The following is a 25,331-nucleotide window of genomic DNA, read 5'->3' as shown; positions in this document are numbered from 1 at the left end:
CATTGATGGATTTCCTTATGTGAACCTTAACTCAGTAAAATCTTTGTAAATGCTTTTTTGTTCAGTATAGTATTATATTATTATTATATTGTTATTCTATTACTCTATTATTCTATTATGTTATTATATTATATTATTATTATATTGTTATTATACTGTTATTATATATATATAAGCAGTAAGGCCCAAGGGGGTGTGGTATATGGCCAATATACGACGGCTAGGGGCTGTTCTCTGTACGACGCAACGCGGAGTGCCTGGACACAGCCCTTAGCCATGGTATATTGGCAATATACCACAAACCCCAGAGGTGCCTTATTGCTATTATAAACTGGTTACCAACGTAATTAGAGTAGTAAAAATAAATGTTTTGTCATACCTGTGGTATATGGTCTGATATACCATGGCTGTCAGCCAATCAGCATTCAGGGCTTGAACCAACCAGTTTTTAATATATATTAGATCCCTCTCCTGATATCAGCATCATTGAGTTTACCCTTATGAACAGATCTAGGTTCAGCTTACTCTCCATAAATACAAGTCTCCTCCTCTTCTCTCCTCCTCTTCTCTCCTCCTCTAGAAGGAAGGTGCTCTTCACCCCACCATCCTCTCTCGTCTCGTCTCCTTTCTTTCACATCCTCTCCTCTCATCTTCCTTAGCGTTTTAATGTTCATTGTATGTGTGTATCCTGAGTGTCTCTGTGCTGTGTGTGATTGTGGTGCTGACCGGTCAGCCTGCTAATCTCCCTCAGTAGCATACAACGCACTGGGAAATGTCCTCTCAACATTCTGGAGTGTTTTTCCACTCATGCTAGGATCCATAGCCTCTAATTTGACAAATAATTATCACCCCAGCTCTTCACACACACAAGCACGCACACAGATGCACACAGAAAGCACACACTAATACAACACAGGTGGTATACAAACAGTCCATTCGGAGAGTATTCAGACCCCTTTACTTTTTCCACATTTTGTTACGTTACAGCCTTATTCTAAAATGTATTAAATTGTTTTTTCCCCTCATCGATCTACAAACATTAACTCATAATGACAAAGCAAAAATAGGTTTTTAGATTTTCTAACATTTATTTTGTATTTTTATTGAAATATAACATTTACATAATTATTCAGACCTCAGTACTTTGTTGAAGCACCTTTGGCAGCGATTACAGCATTGACTCTTCTTGGGTATGATGCTACAAGCTTGGCACACTTGTATTTTGGGAGTTTCTCACATACTTCTCTGCAAATCCTCTCAAGCTCTGTCAGGTTGGATGGGGAGTGTCGCTGCACAGCAGGTCTGTTCAGAGATGTTCGATGGGGTTGAAATCCGGGCTCTGGCTGGGCCACTCAGGACATTCAGAGACATGTCCCGAAGCCACTCCTGTGTTGTCTTGGCTGTGTGCTTAGGGCCGTTGTCCTGTTGGAAGGTGATTCTTTGCCCCAGTCTCAGGTCCTGAGCGTTCTGGAGCAGGTTTTCATCAAGGATCTCTCTGTTTTTTGCTTCGTTAATCTTTTTCTCGATCCTGACTAGTCTCCCAGTCCCTGATGCTATAAACATCCCCATAGCATGATGCTGCCACCACCATGCTTCACCGTAGGGATGGTGTCAGGTTTCCTACAGACATGATTCTTGGCATTCAGGCCAAAGAGTTCAGTCATGTTCACCATGGTCAGTCCTTTAGGTCCTTTTTGTTAAACTCCAAGCAGGCTGTCATTTGCCTTTTACTGAGGAGTGGCTTCCATCTGGCCACTCTACCATAAAGGCCTGATCGGTGGAGTGCCAAGGGGAACTCTGAACCTATGTCATAGTCACCATTGGGTTCTTGGCCACCTCCCTGAACAAGGCCCTTTTCCCTTGATTGCACAGTTTGGCTGGGCGGCCAGCTCTAGGACGAGTTTTGGTGGTTCCAAACTGTGTCCTTGGGGACCTTGAATGCTGCCGAAGTGTTTTGGTACCCTTCCCTAGACCTGTGCCTCAACACATCCCTGTCTCAGGAGCTCTACGGACAATCCCTTCGACCTCATGGCTTGGTTCTTGCTCTGACATTCACTGTCAACTGTGGGACCTTATGTAGACAGGCCTGTGCTTCTCCAAATCATGTACAATAAATGGAATTTGCCGCAGGTGGACTCCAATCATGTTGAGCATCAAGATCTCAAGTATGATCAACGGAAACAGGATGCACCTGAGCTCAGTTTCTAGTCTCATAGCAAAGGGTCTGAATACTTATGTAAATAATGTCTTAAAACCTGTTTTTACTTTGTCATTGTGGGGTATTTGGGTATTTATTATGGGGTGTTTATTGATGAGAATGTTTTTATTTACTTTCTGAATGCACGGTGTGTATATTTATATTACTCACTGCAGTGATTTGCCTCGGAAAAAGTATGAGCGCTATCCGGATCTAATGTTATTAGGTCATAGTCTTTCACACACGCATGCACGCACGCACATGCACGCACACACACACACACACACAGTGGAGATAGAGAGAGTGTGTATGTGTGTGTGAGCGGGAGCGAGAGAGAGGAGGGAGAGAGGAGGGAGAGAGAACGGCGAGAGCGAGACAGATACAAACACACTGAGAAAGTCAAATAGCTAATGTGACTGAGTGAGTGAGTGACACCCTTTCTCACCCAACAGGGGAACAGTCTGTTCTATAAAGGAATCCTTGTTAATTTGATGTCAATTGGAGGAGCTATTATAAGATTGTGTTACAGCAGGCATGAACTTGGTCAAGGACAGTACACACAACTCACCACGGTTTCTATATGTGGCATCCTCAACGTGACAGCCACCTTCACACAACCTTGTAGATCAGAGGGTGCAGATGCTTCACCAGATTATGAATTATCAAAGGATGCTCAATAATCAATAATCAAAGAAAATAGAAATCCATATTGTCGTACAACTCTGAAACTGTATCAAATTGTTCAAGCTTTTTTTTTCTTCTTATCCTATCTCATCACATCTCTGTGGCTGTCATCTCTCAGTCTCTGTCATGTCATTAAGATATCAAACATGTCTCACTCTGTCTATAAGCTCTTCCTCTCTGGGGGGAACTTAAGTGCCTTGTGGATCCAGTGACTCTGGGTCCAGGGGGACATATATATTGGTTTCGCTACCTTTGATTATGTTAGTTCCTCCTCATTTCAGCAGATTGAGAAACAAGACAGAAGTAGGAGAAGGCAAGAATAACCTCTAGTTCTGTTTTAAGTGCGTGTGTGTGTGCGTACTTGCATGCACTTTTGTGAGTGTGTGCATGCATTGGAGTGTGTGAGAGGGGGATGTCGTGAATCGTGTCCCGTACAGTAGGACACAGTCGACTGGGTGAGTCCATATGGTTTTGGGACAGATGGACACACATACTGTACAGGCAGACATACATAGACAGGAAGCTCCTCTGCCTTTCCCCTCATCAGGGAGAAATGATCAGGTTTGGGCTGCATTTACATATAATTGAAGACTGGTGATTTGTTAATACACCCAAAACAAGCACGTATGCAAAAACACTGGGCTGGGGGAGGTGTTGCTTTATATGTTCAGAGCCATATCCCTGTTAGAGAGGATCTCATGTCAAATGTTGTTGATGTGGAGCAAGTTCACCTGCCTCATCTGAAGCCTCTTCTTTTGGGGTGCTGCTATAGGCCACCAAGTGCTAACAGTCATTATTTGTATAACATGTGTGCAATGCTTGAAAATGTGTGCTACGTTAACAGAATGTATGTTAATAACAGCATGTTGGTCTGATGTTTGAGAGAAAATGAATCCAGATGCAGCACTGGAAGTATTTGTAAAATTATTCATGCTAATTGTTGATCTTGCTGCACCTGTTAAGAAACTAACCGTGAGGACTGTTAGAGCCTCCTGGATTGATGGGGAATTTTGAAATGATATGGTTCAATAGAAATGATGCAAAAGGTGTGGCAAACAAGTCAGGCTGCTCAGCTGATTGGTTGACATACTGTAAATTGAGAAATGTTGTGACTAAACCTACGAAAAAGAAGAATAAATTATATTACCAAATAAATGATTTAAAACACAATGGAAAAAGACTTTGGAGTAAATGAAATGATATAATGGTAAAAAAAAAAGTTGTATTTATTGAAGTTGATGTGTCATTTATAACAAAACCTTTTGCTATTGCCAATCATTTCAATAACTATTTCACTAGTGAAGTGGATGAACTCAGAAGAGAAGAGACACCATCGAACAGTGAACCATCATCTGTTTATATAAAATATCTAGTAATGAAAGAGATTCATGTTTTGAATTTGGGCCGTGACTCTTCTCCTATTTTTACAAATGATTTGTCGCTGGTCAAACACAATGTTTGAATGACTATGTATGTGGATGATTCCACGCTACATGTCACCACCCGAAGCCAGTGAGATCACGGAACTTCTAAATAAGGAGTTACAGTCAGTAGCAGAATGGGTGATGAATAATACACTGGTCATCTAAAACTAAAAGCATTGTATTCGTTTAAAAAACATTCTCTGACCTCCTGGGTGGCGCAGTGCTCTAGGCCACTGCTTCGCAGTGCTATCTGTGCCACCGGAGACTCTGGGTTCGTGCCCAGGCTCTGTCGCAGCCGGCCGCGACCGGGAGGTCTGTGGCGCGACGCACAATTGTCATAGCGTCGTCCGGGTTAGGGAGGGTTTGGCCGGTAGGGATATCCTTGTCTCATCGCGCACTAGCGACTCCTGTGGCGGGCCGGGCTCAGTGCACGCTAACCAGGTCGCCAGGTGTACAGTGTTTCCTCTGACACATTGGTGCGGCTGGCTTCCGGGTTGGATGCGCACACTTATAATTGACTGTATCACAATTCCAGTGGGTCAGAAGTTTACATACACTAAATTGACTGTGCCTTTAAACAAGGAAGAAGCCACTGCTCCAAATCCGCCATAAAAAAAGCCAGACTACGGTTTGCAACTGCACATGGGGACAAAGATCGTACTTTTTTGGAGAAATGTCCTCTGGTCTGATGAAACAAAAATTGAACTGTTTGACCATAATTAACATGGTTATGTTTGGAGGAAAAAGGGGGTGGCTTGCAAGCCGAAGGACACCATCCCAACCGTGAAGCACGGGGGTGGCAGCATCATGTTGTGGGGGTGCTTTGCTGCAGGAGGGACTGGTGCACTTCACAAAATAGATGGCATCATGAGGAGGACAATTATGTGGATATATTGAAGCAACATCTCAAGACATCCGTCAGGAAGTTAAAGCTTGGTTGCAAATGGGTCTTCCAAATGGGCAATGACCCCAAGCATACTTCCAAAGTTGTGGCAAAATGGCTTAAGCACAGCAAAGTCAATGTATTGGAGTGGCCATCACAAAGCCCTGAGAAAGTTTGTGGGCAGAACTGTAAAAGTGTGTGCTCGCAAGGAGGCCTATAAACCTGACTCAGTTACACCAGCTCTGTCAGGAAGAATGGGCCAACTTATTGTGGGAAGCTTGTGGAAGGCTACCCAAAACATTCGACCCAAGTTAAGTTAAACAATTTAAAGGCAATGCTACCAAATACTAATTGAGTTTATGTAAACTTCTGACCCACTGGAAATGTGATGAAAGAAATAAAAGCTGAAATAAATAATTCCCTCTACTATTATTCTGACATTTCACATTCTTAAAATAAAGCGGTGATCCTAACTGACCTAAGACAGGGACTTTTTACTACTAATGTCAGGAATTGTGAAAAACCAAGTTTAAATGTATTTGGCTAAGGTATATGTAATCTTCTGACTTCAACTGTAGGTAGATATAAAGGGAGGGAGAGCTAGAGAGGGAGGGAGGGAGAGATATACAGAGAAAGGGACTGGGAGAGAAGTCAGATGGCGATTGGAGAATAAAGAGTATGGTGAGCAGCTATGTGTTTGACACCAAACACACACACACACATATATATATATATACACACACACATATATATATAATGGTTCTAAATAGTACCAAATAGGGGTTCTTTGGCTTGTAACCATAACGGAACCCTTTTTTGAAGATTCAATAAATAATCATGCTCATAAGATTCTAATTGGGTCTATATAGAAACAACATTTTTTATAGAACCATTCTCAATCTGAAAGGTTCTTTGTAGATCCTTTTGAAGAACCGTACAGTGTTTTTATTCTGGTCAGCCATATTATATTCCAAAGGTGTTATTACTGTGTTAATTGACAAGTTGAATGAAGTGAGCTACCTCACCTCTCAGAATTGAGAACCACTGACTGATTTATTGACCCAAGGCCATCCGTGAGTCTTCCACAAGACACCATCCTGGGCCATTGTGGTATATAAAATGTAAAGGCATAACACACCACATTAGATGAACTGTAATGACATTCTCACTCACGGGTACACAAAAAGAGCTGTGCACAAACCATGCCTAAAAAATAATACAATGAGCCACCTCTACCTTTTGTGAACTCCAAGAGAACCGTTGAAGAGCTCACATATAACCACACACACACGCGCGCGCACGCACGCACGCACGCACGCACTGCAGTGTGTATGTCTTCGTACATACATATGTATCACACTGTGTATCAACAACATCTGTATATGCACACACAGTGTGTGTGTTAAGTACAGTGTGTGTGTGTGTGTGTGTGTGTGTGTGTGTGTGTGTGTGTGTGTGTGTGTGTGTGTGTGTGTGTGTGTGTGTGTGTGTGTGTGTGTGTGTGTGTGTGTGTGTGTGTGTGTGTGTGTGTGTGTGTGTGTGTGTGTGTGTGTGTGTGTGTGTGTGTGTGTGTGTGCAGCTGGGTCGGAATACACTCCCAGTGTGTTTAATCTCCACCCCAGGGGTACTAAGTCCCTGAACCGTAGACTATTCATTCTACTCAATTACCCCTGGTTCACATACACCCTTAAACCCTACCCCTACCTCTGACTACCCTGGGGCACTGTGCAGGGTGAGCTTACTTGGGTAAGAATTACAGTTAGACTATACATTTGTCTGTGTAATTCTACCCTTACTGCATTAGAATCAAGTGCTTTTTTATAGCAGTGAAACTCTGTTATATAACTTAAGGTATATAGCATTAGGTGTAGTAAACCCATGTAGAGTAACAGCTAAACAAGACTCTTAAAGACTGAGACTGTACATACAAAAGATATTCAGTTCGATATTCAGATAGTTAGCGATCTATTGCGATTGTTGACTGTTTCTTCTGGCCATGGTAGGATCACACCACCCACCCAACATCTGATAATTACGCTTCATTGCAGGAGCAGTTCGAGAACACAGGAGAGAGGACAGGGGTAAAGAGAGAGGTTGGGGGAGGGAGAGCGAGGTGGAGAGTGGGAGGGAGGAAGGAGAGTGAGGGAAGAGAAACAGGGTAAAGGAAAGGGAGATGAGAAATGGAGAGAGAGGGAATAGGTGTGTACTCAACGTGTGTGTGCCTGCGTGCGTCTGTCAGTGTGAATGGTTGGGTGGTTACGTGCATGCCAGTGCGTGGTTGGGCGTGTGTGTGTGTATATACTGTGTCACCCACAGAGAGACCTTATTGCTATGTGTGACCCCCAGGCAGATCAGGGTCCTGTCTGTCTTTGTTTGACACCACAGCTAGACAATAAATACAGAGCCCTGAGCTAGAATACATTCAACAAGAGTTATTCATAAACACACACATACACTCATGCACACTGACTAACAATGCCAGCTGGCACCCAAATCAAATTTGATTTGTCACATGCGCCGAATACAACGGGTGTACACTTCACTGTGAAATTCTTGCTTACGAGCCCATCCCAACGATGCAGAGCTGAAAAATTATAATAACAAACATTAAAGCTGGGATGAACTACTTCTGTACTGTTTACCAAGCTTGCCAAATCAGAACTCAAAATCAAACTGATCATGCAATATAATATACTTTGATGTATTTTGGACCATTTTCAATGATGTTGACTACTTTAAACGCCTTTTTCTCCAGAACCGCTGGACCGATCGGCACCAGATTTGGTATATAATATCTATGGCTGCACATCTTCAAACCATTTTCCAAGGCTCTAGCTGAAACAGTCTATACACCACTGAGCTTGCATTCATGTTTTTTCCTGTCCAACAGCGCCACAATGTGTCCAAACTCAACCTTGCATTACAGGTTAGCTCGGCTCATCACCTGGATGCGTGCCAATTTTTTTGATCAAGCAATGCAAAAATTTGCCCGTTATAGCGCCACCGTAAGGGCGATATGAAGGTGTTTGCATATGTGGAGTCTTGACAGTGTTTGAAACGTGTACCAAGTTTTGTTAGAAGCTTTCTCTGCCCTTAACCTTGTTCTGAACACCTCCAAAACAAAGGTCATGTGGTTTGGTAAGAAGAATGCCTCTCTCCCCACCGATGTGATTACTACCTCTGAAGTAGTCACCTCATACAAGTACTTGGGAAAATGGCTAGACGGTAGACTGTCCTTCTCCCAGCACATATCCAAGCTGCAGGCTAAGATTACATCTAGATTTGGTTTCCTCTATTGTAATCGCTCCTCTTTCAACCCAGCTGCCAAACTAACCCTGATGACCATCCTACCCATGCTAGATTAAGGAAACAGTAATTTACAGATTGGCAGGTAAGGGTGCTCTCGAGCGGCTAGATGTTCTTTACCATTTGGCCATCAGATTTGCCACCAAAGCTCCTTATAGGACACATCACGGCACTCTATACTCTGTAAACTGGTCATCTCTGTATACCCGTCGCAAGTCCCACTGGTTGATTCTTATTTGTAAAACCCTCTTAGGCCTCACTCCCCCCTATCTGAGATATCTACTGCAGCCCTCATCGTCCACATGCAACACCTGTTCTGCCAGTCACATTCTGTTATAGGTCCCCAAAGCACACGAATCCCTGGGTCGCTCCTCTTTTCAGTTTGCTGCAGCTAGCTACTGGAATGAGCTGCAAAAAACACTCAAACTGGACAGTTTGAATATCCATGACTATCCATGACGAATATCCATGACTGATTTTTAGGCATTTATGTGTGAGACACGCCTATGTGAATATTTATTGGTATATTTATTGGTCAGTAGAAGCCATGTTGTTTGACATACTAGCCTGGGAAATAGTGTGTTGAGAGACCTTGGTCCATAGATAGCCGATATCAAGTTTCGTGCCGATCAGTCGTTCGTTGCCAGAGTAGCGTTTTAAGTGTTTTTCTCAAAATGCAAAAAGGTGGAATATTCTTCATTGCAGACTTTATTGGTCCTTGAGTAAAATGTTTTGCTTGTGGGGAGAGGGACCAACAGTGCCTTGCGAAAGTATTCGGCCCCCTTGAACTTTGCGACCTTGCGAGAGTTTGCAGCACTGAAAGTAAAGGGGCTGAATAATTTTGCACGCACAATTTTTCAGTTTTTGATTTGTTAAAAAAGTTTGAAATATCCAATAAATCGTTCCACTTCATGATTGTGTCCCACTTGTTGTTGATTCTTCACAAAAAAATACAGTTTTATATATTTATGTTTGAAGCCTGAAATGTGGCAAAAGGTCGCAAAGTTCAAGGGGGCCGAATACTTTCGCAAGGCACTGTACATCACAGAAGACTGAAATATAACAAAACAATTTGACATAGAAACATAGAATTTTCGGCATCATTTCCCACCCAATGTTCATTAATTATGAAATTATTGCAAATATGAATAACATTCCACCCATGAAGCCACTAGAGTGCGCTTTGGTCATTCAACTGCAGGAAAGGGGTACTCGTCAATTTAAATTCAGGCTGTAACACACCAACATGTGGAAATAGTCAAAGGGTGTGAGTACCTTCTGAAGACACTGTATGCGTGAAACTCAACCAGTTGGATCAACTTAATGACAGGCTGACATTTCCTACCACATTCCCACCATGCCAGCCAGAGAAATCAATGTGTCTGCAGAAGAAGGAATACTACAGCCCAGACCTCTCACTGTCTCTCTCCCTCTACACCATTCACACCAGACACTTCTGTATAGAGAACTACAATACTTGCATTTATCACCCCCTTCTGCTAATTCACCTATAGTATTCCACCATATCACAAAACATCATGATCTACTGTGGTCCACACCTCCTTCTCTCTATCAGTCCCAGGCACACACACACACACACACACACACACACACACACACACACACACACACACACACACACACACACACACACACACACACACACACACACACACACACACACACACACACACACACACACACACACACACACACACACACACACACACACTTCGCTTCAGTGTTCTGAGCCTTAGTACTGTCATAGAATACCATCTGCCACTTCACTGTAGTACAAAATTCAGAGTGCCATGACCTAACATGTCTACCTGGAATATACGGGAAGGCCAACGGACCAGACGGATTACCGGGGTGTGTTCTCAAAGCATGTGCAGACCAGCTGGCAAGTGTGTTCGTGGACATTTTCTATCTTTCCTTGTCCCAGTCTGTAATCCCAACATGTTTCAAACTGACCACCATTGTCCCTGTTCCCAAGATCTCCAAGGTAACCTGTCGAAATGACATTACATCTGTAATTATAAAGTGCTTTGAAAGGCTGGTCATGACACATGTCAACAACATCATCCCAGACACCCTGGACCCACTCCAATTTGCATACTTACCCAACAGATCCACAGTGCAATCTCAATTGCACTTCACACTGCCCTCTTGCACTTCACACTGCCCTTGGGAAATAACTTTGTGAGAATGCTGTTTATAGACTACAGCTCAGTGTTCAACACCATAGTCCCCTCAGAGCTCATCAACAAGCTTGGGACGGAACACCTCCCACTGCAACCGGATCCTTGACTTCCTGAAGAGCCAGTCCCATGTGGTGAGGATAGGCAACAACACCTCCGCCATGCTGACCATCAACATCGAGTCCCCTTTCGCACCTTAAGTTAATACTTTGTAGCGCCACCTTTTGCTGCTTTTACAACATAAATCGATTTTGCTTTATGTTTTGGATCATTGTCTTGTTGGAAGACAAATCTCCGTCCCAGTCTCAGGTCTTTTGCAGACTCCATCAGGTTTTCTTCCAGAATGGTTCTGTATTTGGCTCCATCCATCTTCCCATCAATTTTAACCATCTTCCCTGTCCCTGCTGAAGAAAAGCAGGCCCAAACCATGATGCTGCCACCACCATGTTTGACAGTGGGGTTGGTGTGTTCAGGGTGATGAGCTGTGTTGCTTTTACGCCAAACATAACGTTTTGCATTGTTGCCAAAAAGTTCCATTTTGGTTTCATCTGACCAGAGCACCTTCTTCCACATGTTTGGTGTGTCTCCCAGGTGGCTTGTGGCAAACTTTAAACAACACTTTTTATGGATATCTTTAAGAAATGGCTTTCTTCTTGCCACTCTTCCATAAAGGCCAGATTTGTGCAATATACGACTGATTGTTGTCCTATGGACAGAGTCTCCCACCTCAGCTGTAGATCTCTGCAGTTCATCCAGAGTGATCATGGGCCTCTTGGCTGCATCTCTGATCAGTCTTCTCCTTGTATGAGCTGAAAGTTGAGAGGGATGGCCAGGTCTTGGTAGATTTGCAGTGGTCTGATACTCCTTCCATTTCAATATTATCGCTTGCACTGTGCTCCTTGGGATGTTTAAAGCTTGGGAAATCTTTTTGCATCCAAATCCGGCTTTAAACTTCTTCACAACAGTATCTCGGACCTGCCTGGTATGTTCCTTGTTCTTCATGATGCTCTCTGCGCTTTTAACGGACCTCTGAGACTATCACAGTGCAGGTGCATTTATACGGAGACTTGATTACATACAGGTGGATTGTATTTATCATCATTAGTCATTTAGGTCAACATTGGATCATTCAGAGATCCTCACTGAACTTCTGGAGAGAGTTTGCTGCACTGAAAGTAAAGGGGCTGAATAATTTTGCACGTCCAATTTTTCAGTTATTGATTTGTTAAAAAAGTTTGAAATATCCAATAAATGTCGTTCCACTTCATGATTGTGTCCCACTTGTTGTTGATTCTTCACAAAAAAATACTGTTTTATATCTTTATGTTTGAAGCCTGAAATGTGGCAAAAGGTCGCAAAGTTCAAGGGGGCCGAATACTTTCGCAAGGCACTGTATATAAAGTGTAATATTGGGACACAAACTCAAAATGTAATACATTTCATCTCTAACATGTTACAGTGTCTTCCTTGTGTAAGGTATATACTTACTGTATGTTTCAAAATACATTTGTTTAGGACTACCAAGAAACACTGTGTGACCCTGAATGTCTTCAACTGAAATGTGTCTTCCACATTTAACCCAACCCCTCTGAATCAGAGAGGTGCTGGGGGCTGCCTTTATCGAGAACCACATCTCCGGCGCCCGGGGAACAGTGGGTTAACTGCCTTACTTAGGGACTCACGAGGCCTGCAAACCATTCGTGTCAGGCCATGGTGTTGGGGTTATATTAGACCTCAAAATAACCCAATAGAGACAACTAATTTATTGTTATAAGTTTAATGACAACATTCAAATAGGAACCCACTTGGTGAAGGCTACAATATTGAAAAATGAATGAATTCAACAACCATGTCTCTGTCACTAACAAATACAGTCATGGGTGGTAACTCTAAAATTCAACCAAAAAGGCAAGGCACACTGGGAAATTACATTGGAAGCATTGTTTAGTGGGGGCGTGGTTTTCAGTATTATTTTGGGCCACCCGTGAGTGTTAGACCACTTAAACTGGTACATGGTAGCAACAAATGGCTTTGTCACTGTCAAGGTACCCTACAGTATGTATTATGCACCTGTAACTAAAGGGACGAAGAAATTGTTTGTACTCCTTTAGGAACCAAGCAATAACAAATTGTCAGAGTGTAATACAGTGGCCTGAAATTGACAGTTTACAAGCTATGTCAGGCCTGCAGGTCACTGTTTTGGTCCACAATGATGTGTATGAGTTTCAGGCCCTCGTAGGGCAAAACTAATTATTCCGACTCCTTTTTCCACAATTGGTTACGTTACAGCCATTATTCTAATCTCATCAATCTATGCACAACACAAAAACAGGTTTTAGAAATGTTTGCAGATGTATAAAAAACATAACTTATTTATATTCAGACCTTTTGCTATGAGACTCAAAATTTACCTCAGGTGCATCCTGTTTTCATTGATCACAACTTGATTGGAGTCCACCTGTGGAAAATTCAATTGATTGGACATGATTTGGAAAGGCACACACCTGTCTATATAAGGTCCCACAGTTGACAGTGCATGTCAGGTCAAAAACCAAGCCAAGAGGTAGAAATAATTGTCCGTGGAGCGCCAAGACTGGATTGTGTTGAGACACAGATCTGGGGAAGGGTACCAAAACAATTCTGTAGCATTGAAGGTCCCCCAAAAAACAGTGACCTCCTAGTTTGGAATCATTAAGACTCCTCATGGAGCTGGCCGTTCAGCAAAACTGAACAATCAGGGTAATAGGGCCTTAGTCAGGGAGGTGACCAAGAACCCAATGTTCACTCTGATAGAGCTCCAGATTTCCTCTGTGGAGATGGGAGAACCTTCCAGAAGGACTCCACCAATCAAGCATTTATGGTAGAGTGTCTAGATGGAAGCCACTCCTCAGTAAAAGGCACATGACAGTTTGCCAAAAGGCACCTAAAGGACTCTCAGAACATGTTAGAACCAAGATGAAACTATTTGGCCTGAATGCCAAGCGTCACGTGTGGAGGAAACCAGGCACCGCTCATCACCTGGCCAATACCATCCCTGAAGCATGGTGGAGGCAGCATCATGCTGTGGGGATGTTTTTCAGTGGCAGGGACTGGGAGACTAGTCGGGATCGAGGGAAAGATGAACGGAACAAAGTACAGAGAGATCCTTGATGAAAACCTATTCCAGAGTGCTCAGGACCTCAGACTGGGGGTGAAGGTTCACCTTCCAACAGGACAACAACACTAAACATACAGCCCAGACAACACAAGATTGCCTTCGGGACATGTTTCTGAATGTCCTTGAGTGACCCAGCCAGAGTCTGGACTTGAACCCAATGGAACATCTCTGGAGAGACTTGAAAATAGCTGTGTAGTGATGCTCCCCATCCAACCTGACAGAACTTGGTAGGATCTGGAGAGAAGAATGGGAGAAACTCCCCATATACAGCCAAGCTTGTAGAAAAAATAAGTAAACTTTTGGCTGTAATCGCTGCCAAAGATGCTTCAACCAAGTACTGACTAAAGGGTCTGAATACTTATGTAAAAGTGATTCTTTTTTTGTGGAAAAAATTTGCTAACATTTCAAAAAAACGGTTTTTGATTTGTCATTATGGGGTATTGTGCGTTGATTGATGAGGGGAAAAATAATTTCATCAGTTTTAGAATAAGGCTGTAACAGAATTCTTTGGGGGGAAAAGTGAACGGGTCTGAATACTTTCCAAATGCAGGGTAAGCCCTTATGATACATAGGGTATTTTGGTATTTTTATGATAACATCTTCACTGAGGATTTCACTGAGTGATGTCCAAGACAATTTAAAATGGATGAATGCAACAACCATGTTTTTGTCACCTAACAAATACAGTCACTCTGGGAAATATTGAAATACGGTTTTACTTTAAGCAGTGTGTTCATTTAACACTGGTTCCAGTGTGTATATGTTTCTACTTGTTCAGTGTTGATTTAACACTCTGTGTGTGTGTGTGTGTGTGTGTGTGTGTGTGTGTGTGTGTGTGTGTGTGTGTGTGTGTGTGTGTGTGTGTGTGTGTGTGTGTGTGTGTGTGTGTGTGTGTGTGTGTGTGTGTGTGTGTGTGTGTGTGTGTGTGCTTGCGCAATATAGGACATTTTGAGATATTTTAATGTGAAATTACTGTGAAAGGATGTGGAATGAGAAGATGGTGGGGGGGGGGGTAGAATGGTAGAGGTAGAGGGAAAGAGAGAGTTAGAGGTTTTACATTATATTACAGTGAGAGGCAGAGTCGTCATTTAATAATGAAGAATTAGTCTAATGACTCTGTCTCTTAATCAAGGCAACTTTCATTATCATAAATAATAGCCTTCAAACCAATCCAATACATCTAATGCTCTACTGGATTATCAAAGGTGGCCAATGCGATGCCTGCAATGGAATAAAACCTTCGTATAGGATTTGTGTGGAGATGATATTTGGATAAGGACATTGCCTGTCTGTTTCTAAAGCAACTCCAATGATCTCTTAATGTCAATAATGTTTATCAGAAACACCCTCCGTGGTTACGTAATCACATTCCAAAGGTGTGTGTGTGTGTGTGTGTGTGCGCGCGTGCGTGCGTGCTTATCACAACCTCACAATCGTGTCAACAGAAGGGAGCCTGTTCTGATAATTAAGGGTGTTAATTAGACAGATCCCACAGTTAATATATTACTCTCTCTCTCTCCCGTACACACACACACACACACACACACACACACACACACACACACACACACACACACACACACACACACACACACACACACACACACACACACACACACACACACACACACACACACACACACACACACACACACACACACACACACACACACACACGCGCATAGACAGGCACATACAAATACACTCAGATTTGTGAGGCCTACTGCTAATTAAGAGGAATAATTGGGCAGACACCCACACAGTCATATAACACACACACATGCTCTGGTAATTAAGGGCATTAATTACAAGTGTAGTTGTCCCTGTGAGGGTTCTGTATCACTTAGAATTGCACACAGCAGGGGTCCTTTACTGTAGCACTACACACACACACACACACACACACACACACACACACACACACACACACACACACATACAAACATACACGTATACACACGCACACACACAAAGTGAAATTTGTAAACAAGTGATCGCAGACTGATTGCTGGCCGTGGGTTAACCTCTCTGCCACCATGTCCAGAGAGGAGACATTGAGCTAATATGGATCCAAATAAAGAACTGTGTTCCCCTCTATCACTTAGTGTATGATGTCTTGGTGGTGTTTTAAACAGTAGTCTGTCTACAGCACTACGGGGTCCGGACGTCACTGATGGAGATATTTCCATACACCTTTCCAGGTGTAAACGTTTGTGAGAAGGATGGAAATGGATGAGAGAAGATGAGAGAATACGAACAGAAAGTGGCACGGACGGAAATACACACACACACCGATTTAGCATCCACCAAGGCCACACTGATGAAATTCAGCTGAAATCTGTTTTCCCAGATGTAATATTTTCTCGCTCAGTGCACAACATTGTTGTTTTGTTTCCATGTTTACTGAGTGAGGAGGAGGGGACTAATGATGGTAGGATAGAAACATGTGTAACCCCCACTCCACATAGCTGACAGCTGTACAGACTTGTCTACAAAGAAGAATTTAACTCTCTCTCCTCTGTCTTGAGGATAACTAACTCAATAGCATATAACATCCTCTTTCTCTCTCTCTCTCTCTCTCTCTCCATAGTTGACCTCTGTACAGACTGGTCAGTGGATTACCTGAAGTACCGTGTGCTGCAGGGAGAGCCGGTGAGGCTGAAGTGTGCCCTGTTCTACGGCTACATCCGGGCCAACTACAGCCAGGCTCAGAGCGTGGGCCTCAGCCTCATGTGGTACCGCAGCACTGGCCTGGGCCACGGAGACTTCGAGGAGCCCATCTCCTTCAACGGCGTGCGCATGAGCAAGGAGGAGGACGCCATCTGGTTCAGACCGGCCGACCTGCAGGACGTGGGCCTCTACTCCTGCGTGCTACGGTAAGATAGGAGGAACAGTAGGGATACTAGAGCTACGGTAAGACACGAGGGACAAACTAGGGAAACTAGGAATTGTTTACTCTTTTAGCTACAAGCCTCTTTTAGTCCCTCTACTTTTAACCATGCGTACTCCTCTGTGATATTGATTGCTGAGTCTTTCCAACTCTTTCACCTACCGCACTCGCTCTCTCTCACAATCTTCCTCCGGCTGAGTCAGAATCAAAGGGGTTGTGTTTCTGTCGTTCTGTCAAGAGGGTCTGAAGTGGATGTTTCTCATAGGCCTGGAGGCAACATAATACTCACTCCCTCCTTCTCTCTCTCCTTCACTCTCTACCTTCTCTCTCCCTCCTTCTCTCTCCTTCACTCTCTCCCTCTCTAAGACTTGACCCTTACTTTAAAATGTTTTCCTATGGCCAGCACACTGAGAACGTCCTCTATGTGTGTGTATGTGTATGACACTAGAGAAGCAGATCACATGCATTAGGAAATGTTCTCCAGTGTTTTAAAGTGTTAAAAGGCTTCATGTATTCAGATGTTATTCATGGTGGGTATTCAAGAGTTCTCCACTAACCTAATCAGAGAAGCACTCTGGAGATTTGCCACTGAGCTGAAATCAATTCTCTTTTTGTTGGAGGGTAAGCTTCTGAGTTGCACATTTTAGCACACATGACCCAAACACTTCCACCAAGCATCTCTGCTGGGAAAAGAGAGTCCACTGCTGCTTGTACAGTCAATATCCCCACATTACAGCATTTGTTTTTGTCAGTGATTGCTGATCGTATTGTTGAAATCTAGTCATATTTTCAACCATTCACTTGAAGTTTGACTGGTTATTATGATCTGTTTGGAGGGTGTAGAAAGTCTTACGGTATTGTGGTGCATTGGAGGATGCTGCTACATTGAGTTGGCTATATCTATATATATCTATATATAGATCAATCCTTCAGTGGAGTAAGTACAGCTTAGCATTGAAACCCTCCAGATGTTTTCCCCTGAAGGAGATATGATGTGTGTGTGTGTGTGTGTGTGTGTGTGTGTGTGTGTGTGTGTGTGTGTGTGTGTGTGTGTGTGTGTGTGTGTGTGTGTGTGTGTGTGTGTGTGTGTGTGTGTGTGTGTGTGTGTGTGTGTGTGTGTGTGTGTGTGTGTGTGTGTGTGTGTGTGTGTGTGTGTGTTGGTCGCTTTTCTCCTTTTCTCCTTTGCTGTCTGGAATCAAATTTTTCCCATCAGTGTATGTGTGAAGGTGACTTAATCTACATAACAATCTCTCCTTGTTTCTGTTTCTCTCTCTACCCCCTCTCTCTATAGCTCTTCCTCTTTCTCTCTCCTTGTTTCTGTTTCTCTCTACCCCCTCTCTCTATAGCTCTTCCTCTTTCTCTCTCCTTGTTTCTGTTTCTCTCTCTACCCCCTCTCTCTATAGCTCTTCCTCTTTCTCTCTCCTTGTTTCTGTTTCTCTCTCTACCCCCTCTCTCTATAGCTCTTCCTCTTTCTCTCTCCTTGTTTCTATTTCTCTCTACACCCTCTCTCTATAGCTCTTCCTCTTTCTCCCCCTCTCTCTTTCTCTCTCCTCGTTTCTGTTTCTCTCTCTACCCCTCTCTATAGCTCTTCCTCTTTCTCTCTCCTTGTTTCTGTTTCTCTCTCTAACCCCTCTCTCGCTCTCTTTCTCTCTCCTTGTTTCTGTTTCTCTCTCTAACCCCTCTCTCTATCTCTCTTTCTCTCTCCTTGTTTCTGTTTCTCTCTACTCCCTCTATCTATCTCGATTCCTCTCTATCTCTCTTTCTCTCTCCTTGTTTCTGTTTCTCTCTCTAACCCCTCTCTCTATCTCTCTTTCTCTCTCCTTGTTTCTGTTTCTCTCTACTCCCTCTCTCTATCTCTCTTTCTCTCTATCTCTCTTTCTCTCTCCTTGTTTCTGTTTCTCTCTACTCCCTCTCTCTATCTCGCTTCCTCTCTATCTCTCTTTCTCTCTCCTTGTTTCTGTTTCTCTCTACTCCCTCTCTCTATAGCTCTTCCTCTCTCTCTCTCTCTCTCTCTCTTTCTCTTTCTCTCTCATTGTTTCTGTTTCTCTCTCTAACCCCTCTCTCTATCTCTCTTTCTCTCTCCTTGTTTCTGTTTCTCTCTACTCCCTCTCTCTATCGCTCTTTTCTCTCTCTCTCATTGTTTCTGTTTCTCTCTCTAACCCCTCTCTCTATAGCTCTTCCTCTTTCTCCCCCCCTCTCTCTTTCTCTCTCCTTGTTTCTGTTTCTCTCTCTACCTCTCTCTCTATAGCTTGTTTCTGTTTTCCTCTTAACCCCTCTCTCTATCTCCTTTGTTTCTTGTTTCTGTTTCTCTCTCTAACCCCTCTCTCTATCTCTTCCTCTTTCTCTCCTTGTTTCTGTTTCTCTCTCTAACCCCTCTCTCTATAGCTCTTCCTCTTTCTCTCTCCTTGTTTCTGTTTCTCTCTCTACCCCCTCTCTCTATAGCTCTTCCTCTTTCTCTCTCCTTGTTTCTGTTTCTCTCTCTAACCCCTCTCTCTATAGCTCTTCCTCTTTCTCTCTCCTTGTTTCTGTTTCTCTCTCTACCCCCTCTCTCTATAGCTCTTCCTCTTTCTCTCTCCTTGTTTCTGCTTCTCTCTCTACCCCCTCTCTCTATAGCTCTTCCTCTTTCTCTCTCCTTGTTTCTGTTTCTCTCTCTACCCCCTCTCTCTATAGCTCTTCCTCTTTCTCCCCCTCTCTCTTTCTCTCTCCTTGTTCTGTTTCTCTCTCTAACCCCTCTCTCTATCTCACTTTCTCTCTCCTTGTTTCTGTTTCTCTCTCTACCTCTCTCTCTATAGCTCTTCCTCTTTCTCTCTCCTTGTTTCTGTTTCTCTCTCTAACCCCTCTCTCTATCTCTCTTTCTCTCTCCTTGTTTCTGTTTCTCTCTCTAACACCTCTCTGTATAGCTCTTCCTCTTTCTCTCTCCTTGTTTCTGTTTCTCTCTCTACCCCCTCTCTCTATAGCTCTTCCTCTTTCTCTCTCCTTGTTTCTGTTTCTCTCTCTACCCCCTCTCTCTATAGCTCTTCCTCTTTCTCTCTCCTTGTTTCTGTTTCTCTCTCTACCCCCTCTCTCTATAGCTCTTCCTCTTTCTCCCCCTCTCTCTTTCTCTCTCCTTGTTCTGTTTCTCTCTCTAACCCCTCTCTCTATCTCTCTTTCTCTCTCCTTGTTTCTGTTTCTCTCTACTCCCTCTCTCTATCTCTCTTTCTCTCTCCTTGTTTCTGTTTCTCTCTACCTCCTCTCTCTATCTCGCTTCCTCTCTCCTTGTTTCTGTTTCTCTCTCTAACCCCTCTCTCTATCTCTCTTTCTCTCTCTAACCCCTCTCTCTATCGCTCTTTTTCTCTCTCTCTCTCTCTCTCTCTCTCTCTCGTTCTCTCTCATTGTTTCTGTTTCTCTCTCTAACCCCTCTCTCTATCTCTCTTTCTCTCTCCTTGTTTCTGTTTCTCTCTACTCCCTCTCACTATAGCTCTTCCGCTCTCTCTCTCTCTCTCTCTCTCTCTCTCTCTCTCTCTCTCTCTCTCTCTTTCTCTCTCATTGTTTCTGTTTCTCTCTCTAACCCCTCTCTCTATCTCTCTTTCTCTCTCCTTGTTTCTGTTTCTCTCTACTCCCTCTCTCTATCGCTCTTTCTCTCTCTCTCTCTCTCTCTCTCTCTCTCTCTCTCTCTCTCTCTCTCTCTCTCTCTCTCTCTCTCTCTCTCTCTCTCTCTCTCTCTCTCTCTCTCTCTTTCTCTCTCATTGTTTCTGTTTCTCTCTCTAACCCCTCTCTCTATCGTTCTCTTTTCTCTCTCTCTCTCTTTCTCTCTCATTGTTTCTGTTTCTCTCTCTAACCCCTCTCTCTATCGCTCTTTTTTTCTCTCTCTCTCTTTCTCTCTCATTGTTTCTGTTTCTCTCTCTAACCCCTCTCTCTATCTCTCTTTCTCTCTCCTTGTTTCTGTTTCGCTCTACTCCCTCTCTCTATCTCGCTTCCTCTCTATCTCTCTTTCTCTCTCCTTGTTTCTGTTTCTCTCTCTACCCCTCTCTATAGCTCTTCCTCTTTCTCTCTCCTTGTTTCTGTTTCTCTCTCTAACCCCTCTCTCTCTCTCTTTCTCTCTCCTTGTTTCTGTTTCTCTCTCTAACCCCTCTCTCTATCTCTCTTTCTCTCTCCTTGTTTCTGTTTCTCTCTCTCTAACCCCTCTCTAATCTCTCTTTCTCTCTCTATCTCTCTTTCTCTCTCCTTGTTTCTGTTTCTCTCTCTAACCCCTCTCTCTATCTCTCTTTCTCTCTCCTTGTTTCTGTTTCTCTCTCTAACCCCTCTCTCTATCTCTCTTTCTCTCTCCTTGTTTCTGTTTCTCTCTCTAACCCCTCTCTCTATCTCTCTCTCTCTCCTTGTTTCTGTTTCTCTCTACTCCCTCTCTCTATCTCTCTTTCTCTCTATCTCTCTTTCTCTCTCCTTGTTTCTGTTTCTCTCTACTCCTCTCCTCTCTCTATCTCTTGCTTCCTCTCTATCTCTCTTTCTCTCTCCTTGTTTCTGTTTCTCTCTACTCCCTCTCTCTATAGCTCTCTTCCTCTCTCTCTCTTTCTCTTTCTCTCTCATTGTTTCTGTTTCTCTCTCTAACCCCTCTCTCTATCTCTCTTTCTCTCTCCTTGTTTCTGTTTCTCTCTACTCCCTCTCTCTATCGCTCTTTTCTCTCTCTCTCATTGTTTCTGTTTCTCTCTCTAACCCCTCTCTCTATCGCTCTTTCTCTCTCTCTCTCTCTCTCTCTCTCTCTCCGTGTTTCTGTTTCTCTATACTCCCTCTCTCTATAGCTCTTCCTCTTTCTCTCTCCTTGTTTCTGTTTCTCTCTACTCCCTCTCTCTATAGCTCTTCCTCTCTCTCTCTCTCTCTCTCTTCTCTTTCTCTCTCATTGTTTCTGTTTCTCTCTCTAACCCCTCTCTCTATCTCTCTTTCTCTCTCCTTGTTTCTGTTTCTCTCTACTCCCTCTCTCTATCGCTCTTTTCTCTCTCTCTCATTGTTTCTGTTTCTCTCTCTAACCCCTCTCTCTATAGCTCTTCCTCTTTCCCCCCCTCTCTCTTTCTCTCTCCTTGTTTCTGTTTCTCTCTCTACCTCTCTCTCTATAGCTCTTCCTCTTTCTCTCTCCTTGTTTCTGTTTCTCTCTCTAACCCCTCTCTCTATCTCTCTTTCTCTCTCCTTGTTTCTGTTTCTCTCTCTAACCCCTCTCTCTATAGCTCTTCCTCTTTCTTTCTCCTTGTTTCTCTTTCTCTCTCTACCCCCTCTCTCTATAGCTCTTCCTCTTTCTCTCTCCTTGTTTCTGTTTCTCTCTCTACCCCCTCTCTCTATAGCTCTTCCTCTTTCTCTCTCCTTGTTTCTGTTTCTCTCTCTAACCCCTCTCTCTATAGCTCTTCCTCTTTCTCTCTCCTTGTTTCTGTTTCTCTCTCTACCCCCTCTCTCTATAGCTCTTCCTCTTTCTCTCTCCTTGTTTCTGCTTCTCTCTCTACCCCCTCTCTCTATAGCTCTTCCTCTTTCTCTCTCCTTGTTTCTGTTTCTCTCTCTACCCCCTCTCTCTATAGCTCTTCCTCTTTCTCCCCCTCTCTCTTTCTCTCTCCTTGTTCTGTTTCTCTCTCTAACCCCTCTCTCTATCTCACTTTCTCTCTCCTTGTTTCTGTTTCTCTCTCTACCTCTCTCTCTATAGCTCTTCCTCTTTCTCTCTCCTTGTTTCTGTTTCTCTCTCTAACTCCTATCTCTCTCTCTCTCTCCTTGTTTCTGTTTCTCTCTCTCTCTCTGTATAGCTCTTCTCTTTCTCTCTCCTTGTTTCTGTTTCTCTCTCTAACCCCTCACTCTATAGCTCTTCCTCTTTCTCTCTCCTTGTTTCTGTTTCTCTCTACTCCCTCTCTCTATAGCTCTTCCTCTCTCTCTCTCTCTCTCCTCTCTCTCATTGTTTCTGTTTCTCTCTCTAACCCCTCTCTCTATCTCTCTTTCTCTCTCCTTGTTTCTGTTTCTCTCTACTCCCTCTCTCTATCGCTCTTTTTCTCTCTCTCATTGTTTCTGTTTCTCTCTCTAACCCCTCTCTCTATAGCTCTTTCTCTCTCTCCCCCTCTCTCTCTCTCTCCTTGTTTCTGTTTCTCTCTCTACCTCTCTCTCTATAGCTCTTCTCTTTCTCTCTCCTTGTTTCTGTTTTCTCTCTAACCCCTCTCTCTCTCTCTCTCTCTCCTTGTTTCTGTTTCTCTCTCTAACCCCTCTCTCTATAGCTCTTCCTCTTTCTTTCTCCTTGTTTCTGTTTCTCTCTCTACCCCTCTCTCTATAGCTCTCTCTTTCTCTCTCCTTGTTTCTGTTTTCTCTCTACCCCTCTCTCTATAGCTCTTCTCTTTCTCTCTCCTTGTTTCTGTTTCTCTCTCTAACCCCTCTCTCTATAGCTCTTCCTCTTTCTCTCTCCTTGTTTCTGTCTCTCTCTCTACCCCTCTCTCTAGCTCTCTCTTCTCTCTCTTGTTTCTGCTTCTCTCTCTACCCCTCTCTCTATCTCTTTCTCTCTCCTTGTTTCTGTTTCTCTCTCTACCCCCTCTCTCTATAGCTCTTCCTCTTTCTCCCTCTCTCTCTCTCTCCTTGTTCTGTTTCTCTCTCTAACCCCTCTCTCTATCTCTCTTTCTCTCTCCTTGTTTCTGTTTCTCTCTCTACCTCTCTCTCTATAGCTCTCTCCTCTTTCTCTCTCCTTGTTTCTGTTTCTCTCTCTACCCCTCTCTCTATCTCTCTCTCTCTTGTTTCTGTTTCTCTCTCTCTCTCCTTGTTTCTTGTTTGTTTCTCTCTCTAACCCCTCTCTATAGCTCTTCTCTTTCTCTCTCCTTGTTTCTGTTTCTCTCTCTAACCCCTCTCTCTATCTCTTCTCTCTATAGCTCTTCTCTCTCCTTGTTTCTGTTTCTCTCTCTAACCCCTCTCTCTATCTCTCTTTCTCTCTCCTTGTTTCTGTTTCTCTCTCTCTCTCTCTCTCTCTTGTTTCTGTTTCTCTCTCTCTCTCTCTTTCTCTCTCCTTGTTTCTGTTTCTCTCTCTAACCCCTCTCTCTATCTCTCTTTCTCTCTCCTTGTTTCTGTTTCTCTCTAACCCTCTCTCTATCTATCTCTTTCTCTCCTTGTTTCTCTCTCTCTCTCTCTCTCTCTCTCTCTCTCTCTCTCTCTCTCTGTCTCTCTCTTTCTCTCTCTCTCTCTCTCTCTTGTTTCTCTCTTGTTTACTCCCTCTCTCTACTCCGCTCTTTCTCTTCTCTCTCTCTCCTCTCTCTCTATCTCTTCTCTTCTCTCTCTCTCTCTCTCTCTTCTCTCTCTCTCTCTCTCTCTCTCTCTCTCTCTCTAACCCCTCTCTCTCTCTCTTTCTCTCTCATTGTTTCTGTTTCTCTTCTAACCCCTCTCTCATTGTTTCTGTTTCTCTCTCTAACCCCTCTCTCTATCGCTCTTTTTCTCTCTCTCTTTCTCTCTCATTGTTTCTGTTTCTCTCTCTAACCCCTCTCTCTATCTCTCTTTCTCTCTCCTTGTTTCTGTTTCGCTCTACTCCCTCTCTCTATCTCGCTTCCTCTCTATCTCTCTTTCTCTCTCCTTGTTTCTGTTTCTCTCTCTACCCCTCTCTATAGCTCTTCCTCTTTCTCTCTCCTTGTTTCTGTTTCTCTCTCTAACCCCTCTCTCTCTCTTTCTCTCTCCTTGTTTCTGTTTCTCTCTCTAACCCCTCTCTCTATCTCTCTTTCTCTCTCCTTGTTTCTGTTTCTCTCTCTAACCCCTCTCTCTATCTCTCTTTCTCTCTCCTTGTTTCTGTTTCTCTCTCTAACCCCTCTCTCTATCTCTCTTTCTCTCTCCTTGTTTCTGTTTCTCTCTCTAACCCCTCTCTCTATCTCTCTTTCTCTCTCCTTGTTTCTGTTTCTCTCTCTAACCCCTCTCTCTATCTCTCTTTCTCTCTCCTTGTTTCTGTTTCTTCTCTCTCTCTCTATCCTCTTTCTCTCTATCTCTCTTTCTCTCTCCTTGTTTCTGTTTCTCTCTACTCCCTCTCTCTATCTCGCTTCCTCTCTATCTCTCTTTCTCTCTCCTTGTTTCTGTTTCTCTCTCTAACCCTCTCTCTATAGCTCTTCCTCTCTCTCTCTCTCTCTTCTCTCTCTCCTTGTTTCTGTTTCTCTCTCTAACCCCTCTCTCTCTCTCTTTCTCTCTCCTTGTTTCTGTTTCTCTCTCTCCCTCTCTCTCTATCTCTTTTTTCTCTCTCTCATTGTTTCTGTTTCTCTCTCTAACCCCTCTCTCTATCGCTCTTTCTCTCTCTTCTCTCTCTCTCTCTCTCTGTTTCTGTTTCTCTCTACTCCCCTCTCTCTATAGCTCTCTCTTTCTCTCTCCTTGTTTCTGTTTCTCTCTCTCCCTCTCTCTATGTTTCTCTCTTCTCTCTCTCTCTCTCTCTCTCTCTCATTGTTTCTGTTTCTCTCTCTAACCTCTCTCTATCTCTCTTTCTCTCTCCTTGTTTCTGTTTCTCCCTCTCTCTCTCTTTTTTTCTCTCTCATTGTTTCTGTTTCTCTCTCTAACCCCTCTCTCTATAGCTCTTCCTCTCTCTCTCTCTCTCTTTCTCTCTCTTGTTTCTGTTTCTCTCTCTAACCTCTCTCTATAGCT

The 25,331-nt window shown here is 43.4% G+C and overlaps 1 protein-coding gene across 4 annotated transcripts in view; it reads left to right on the top strand.

Moving 5' to 3' along the window:
• The window catches only part of LOC124045102 (interleukin-1 receptor accessory protein-like 1), a 441,862-nt gene that overhangs the window by 196,315 nt on the left and 220,216 nt on the right, over nucleotides 1-25,331 (top strand). For all 4 annotated transcript variants that reach the window (XM_046364361.1, XM_046364346.1, XM_046364354.1 and 1 more), the window contains exon 3: nucleotides 16,443-16,728. In XM_046364361.1, coding sequence (XP_046220317.1) covers nucleotides 16,443-16,728 — 286 coding nt within the window. The remainder of the gene's footprint in view (nucleotides 1-16,442; nucleotides 16,729-25,331) is intronic.

This window comes from Oncorhynchus gorbuscha, linkage group LG01, assembly GCF_021184085.1.
Source record: "Oncorhynchus gorbuscha isolate QuinsamMale2020 ecotype Even-year linkage group LG01, OgorEven_v1.0, whole genome shotgun sequence".
NCBI lineage: Eukaryota > Metazoa > Chordata > Actinopteri > Salmoniformes > Salmonidae > Oncorhynchus > Oncorhynchus gorbuscha.
The sequence above is the reverse complement of the archived record's forward strand: the minus strand, read 5'-3'. Positions and strand labels throughout refer to the sequence as shown.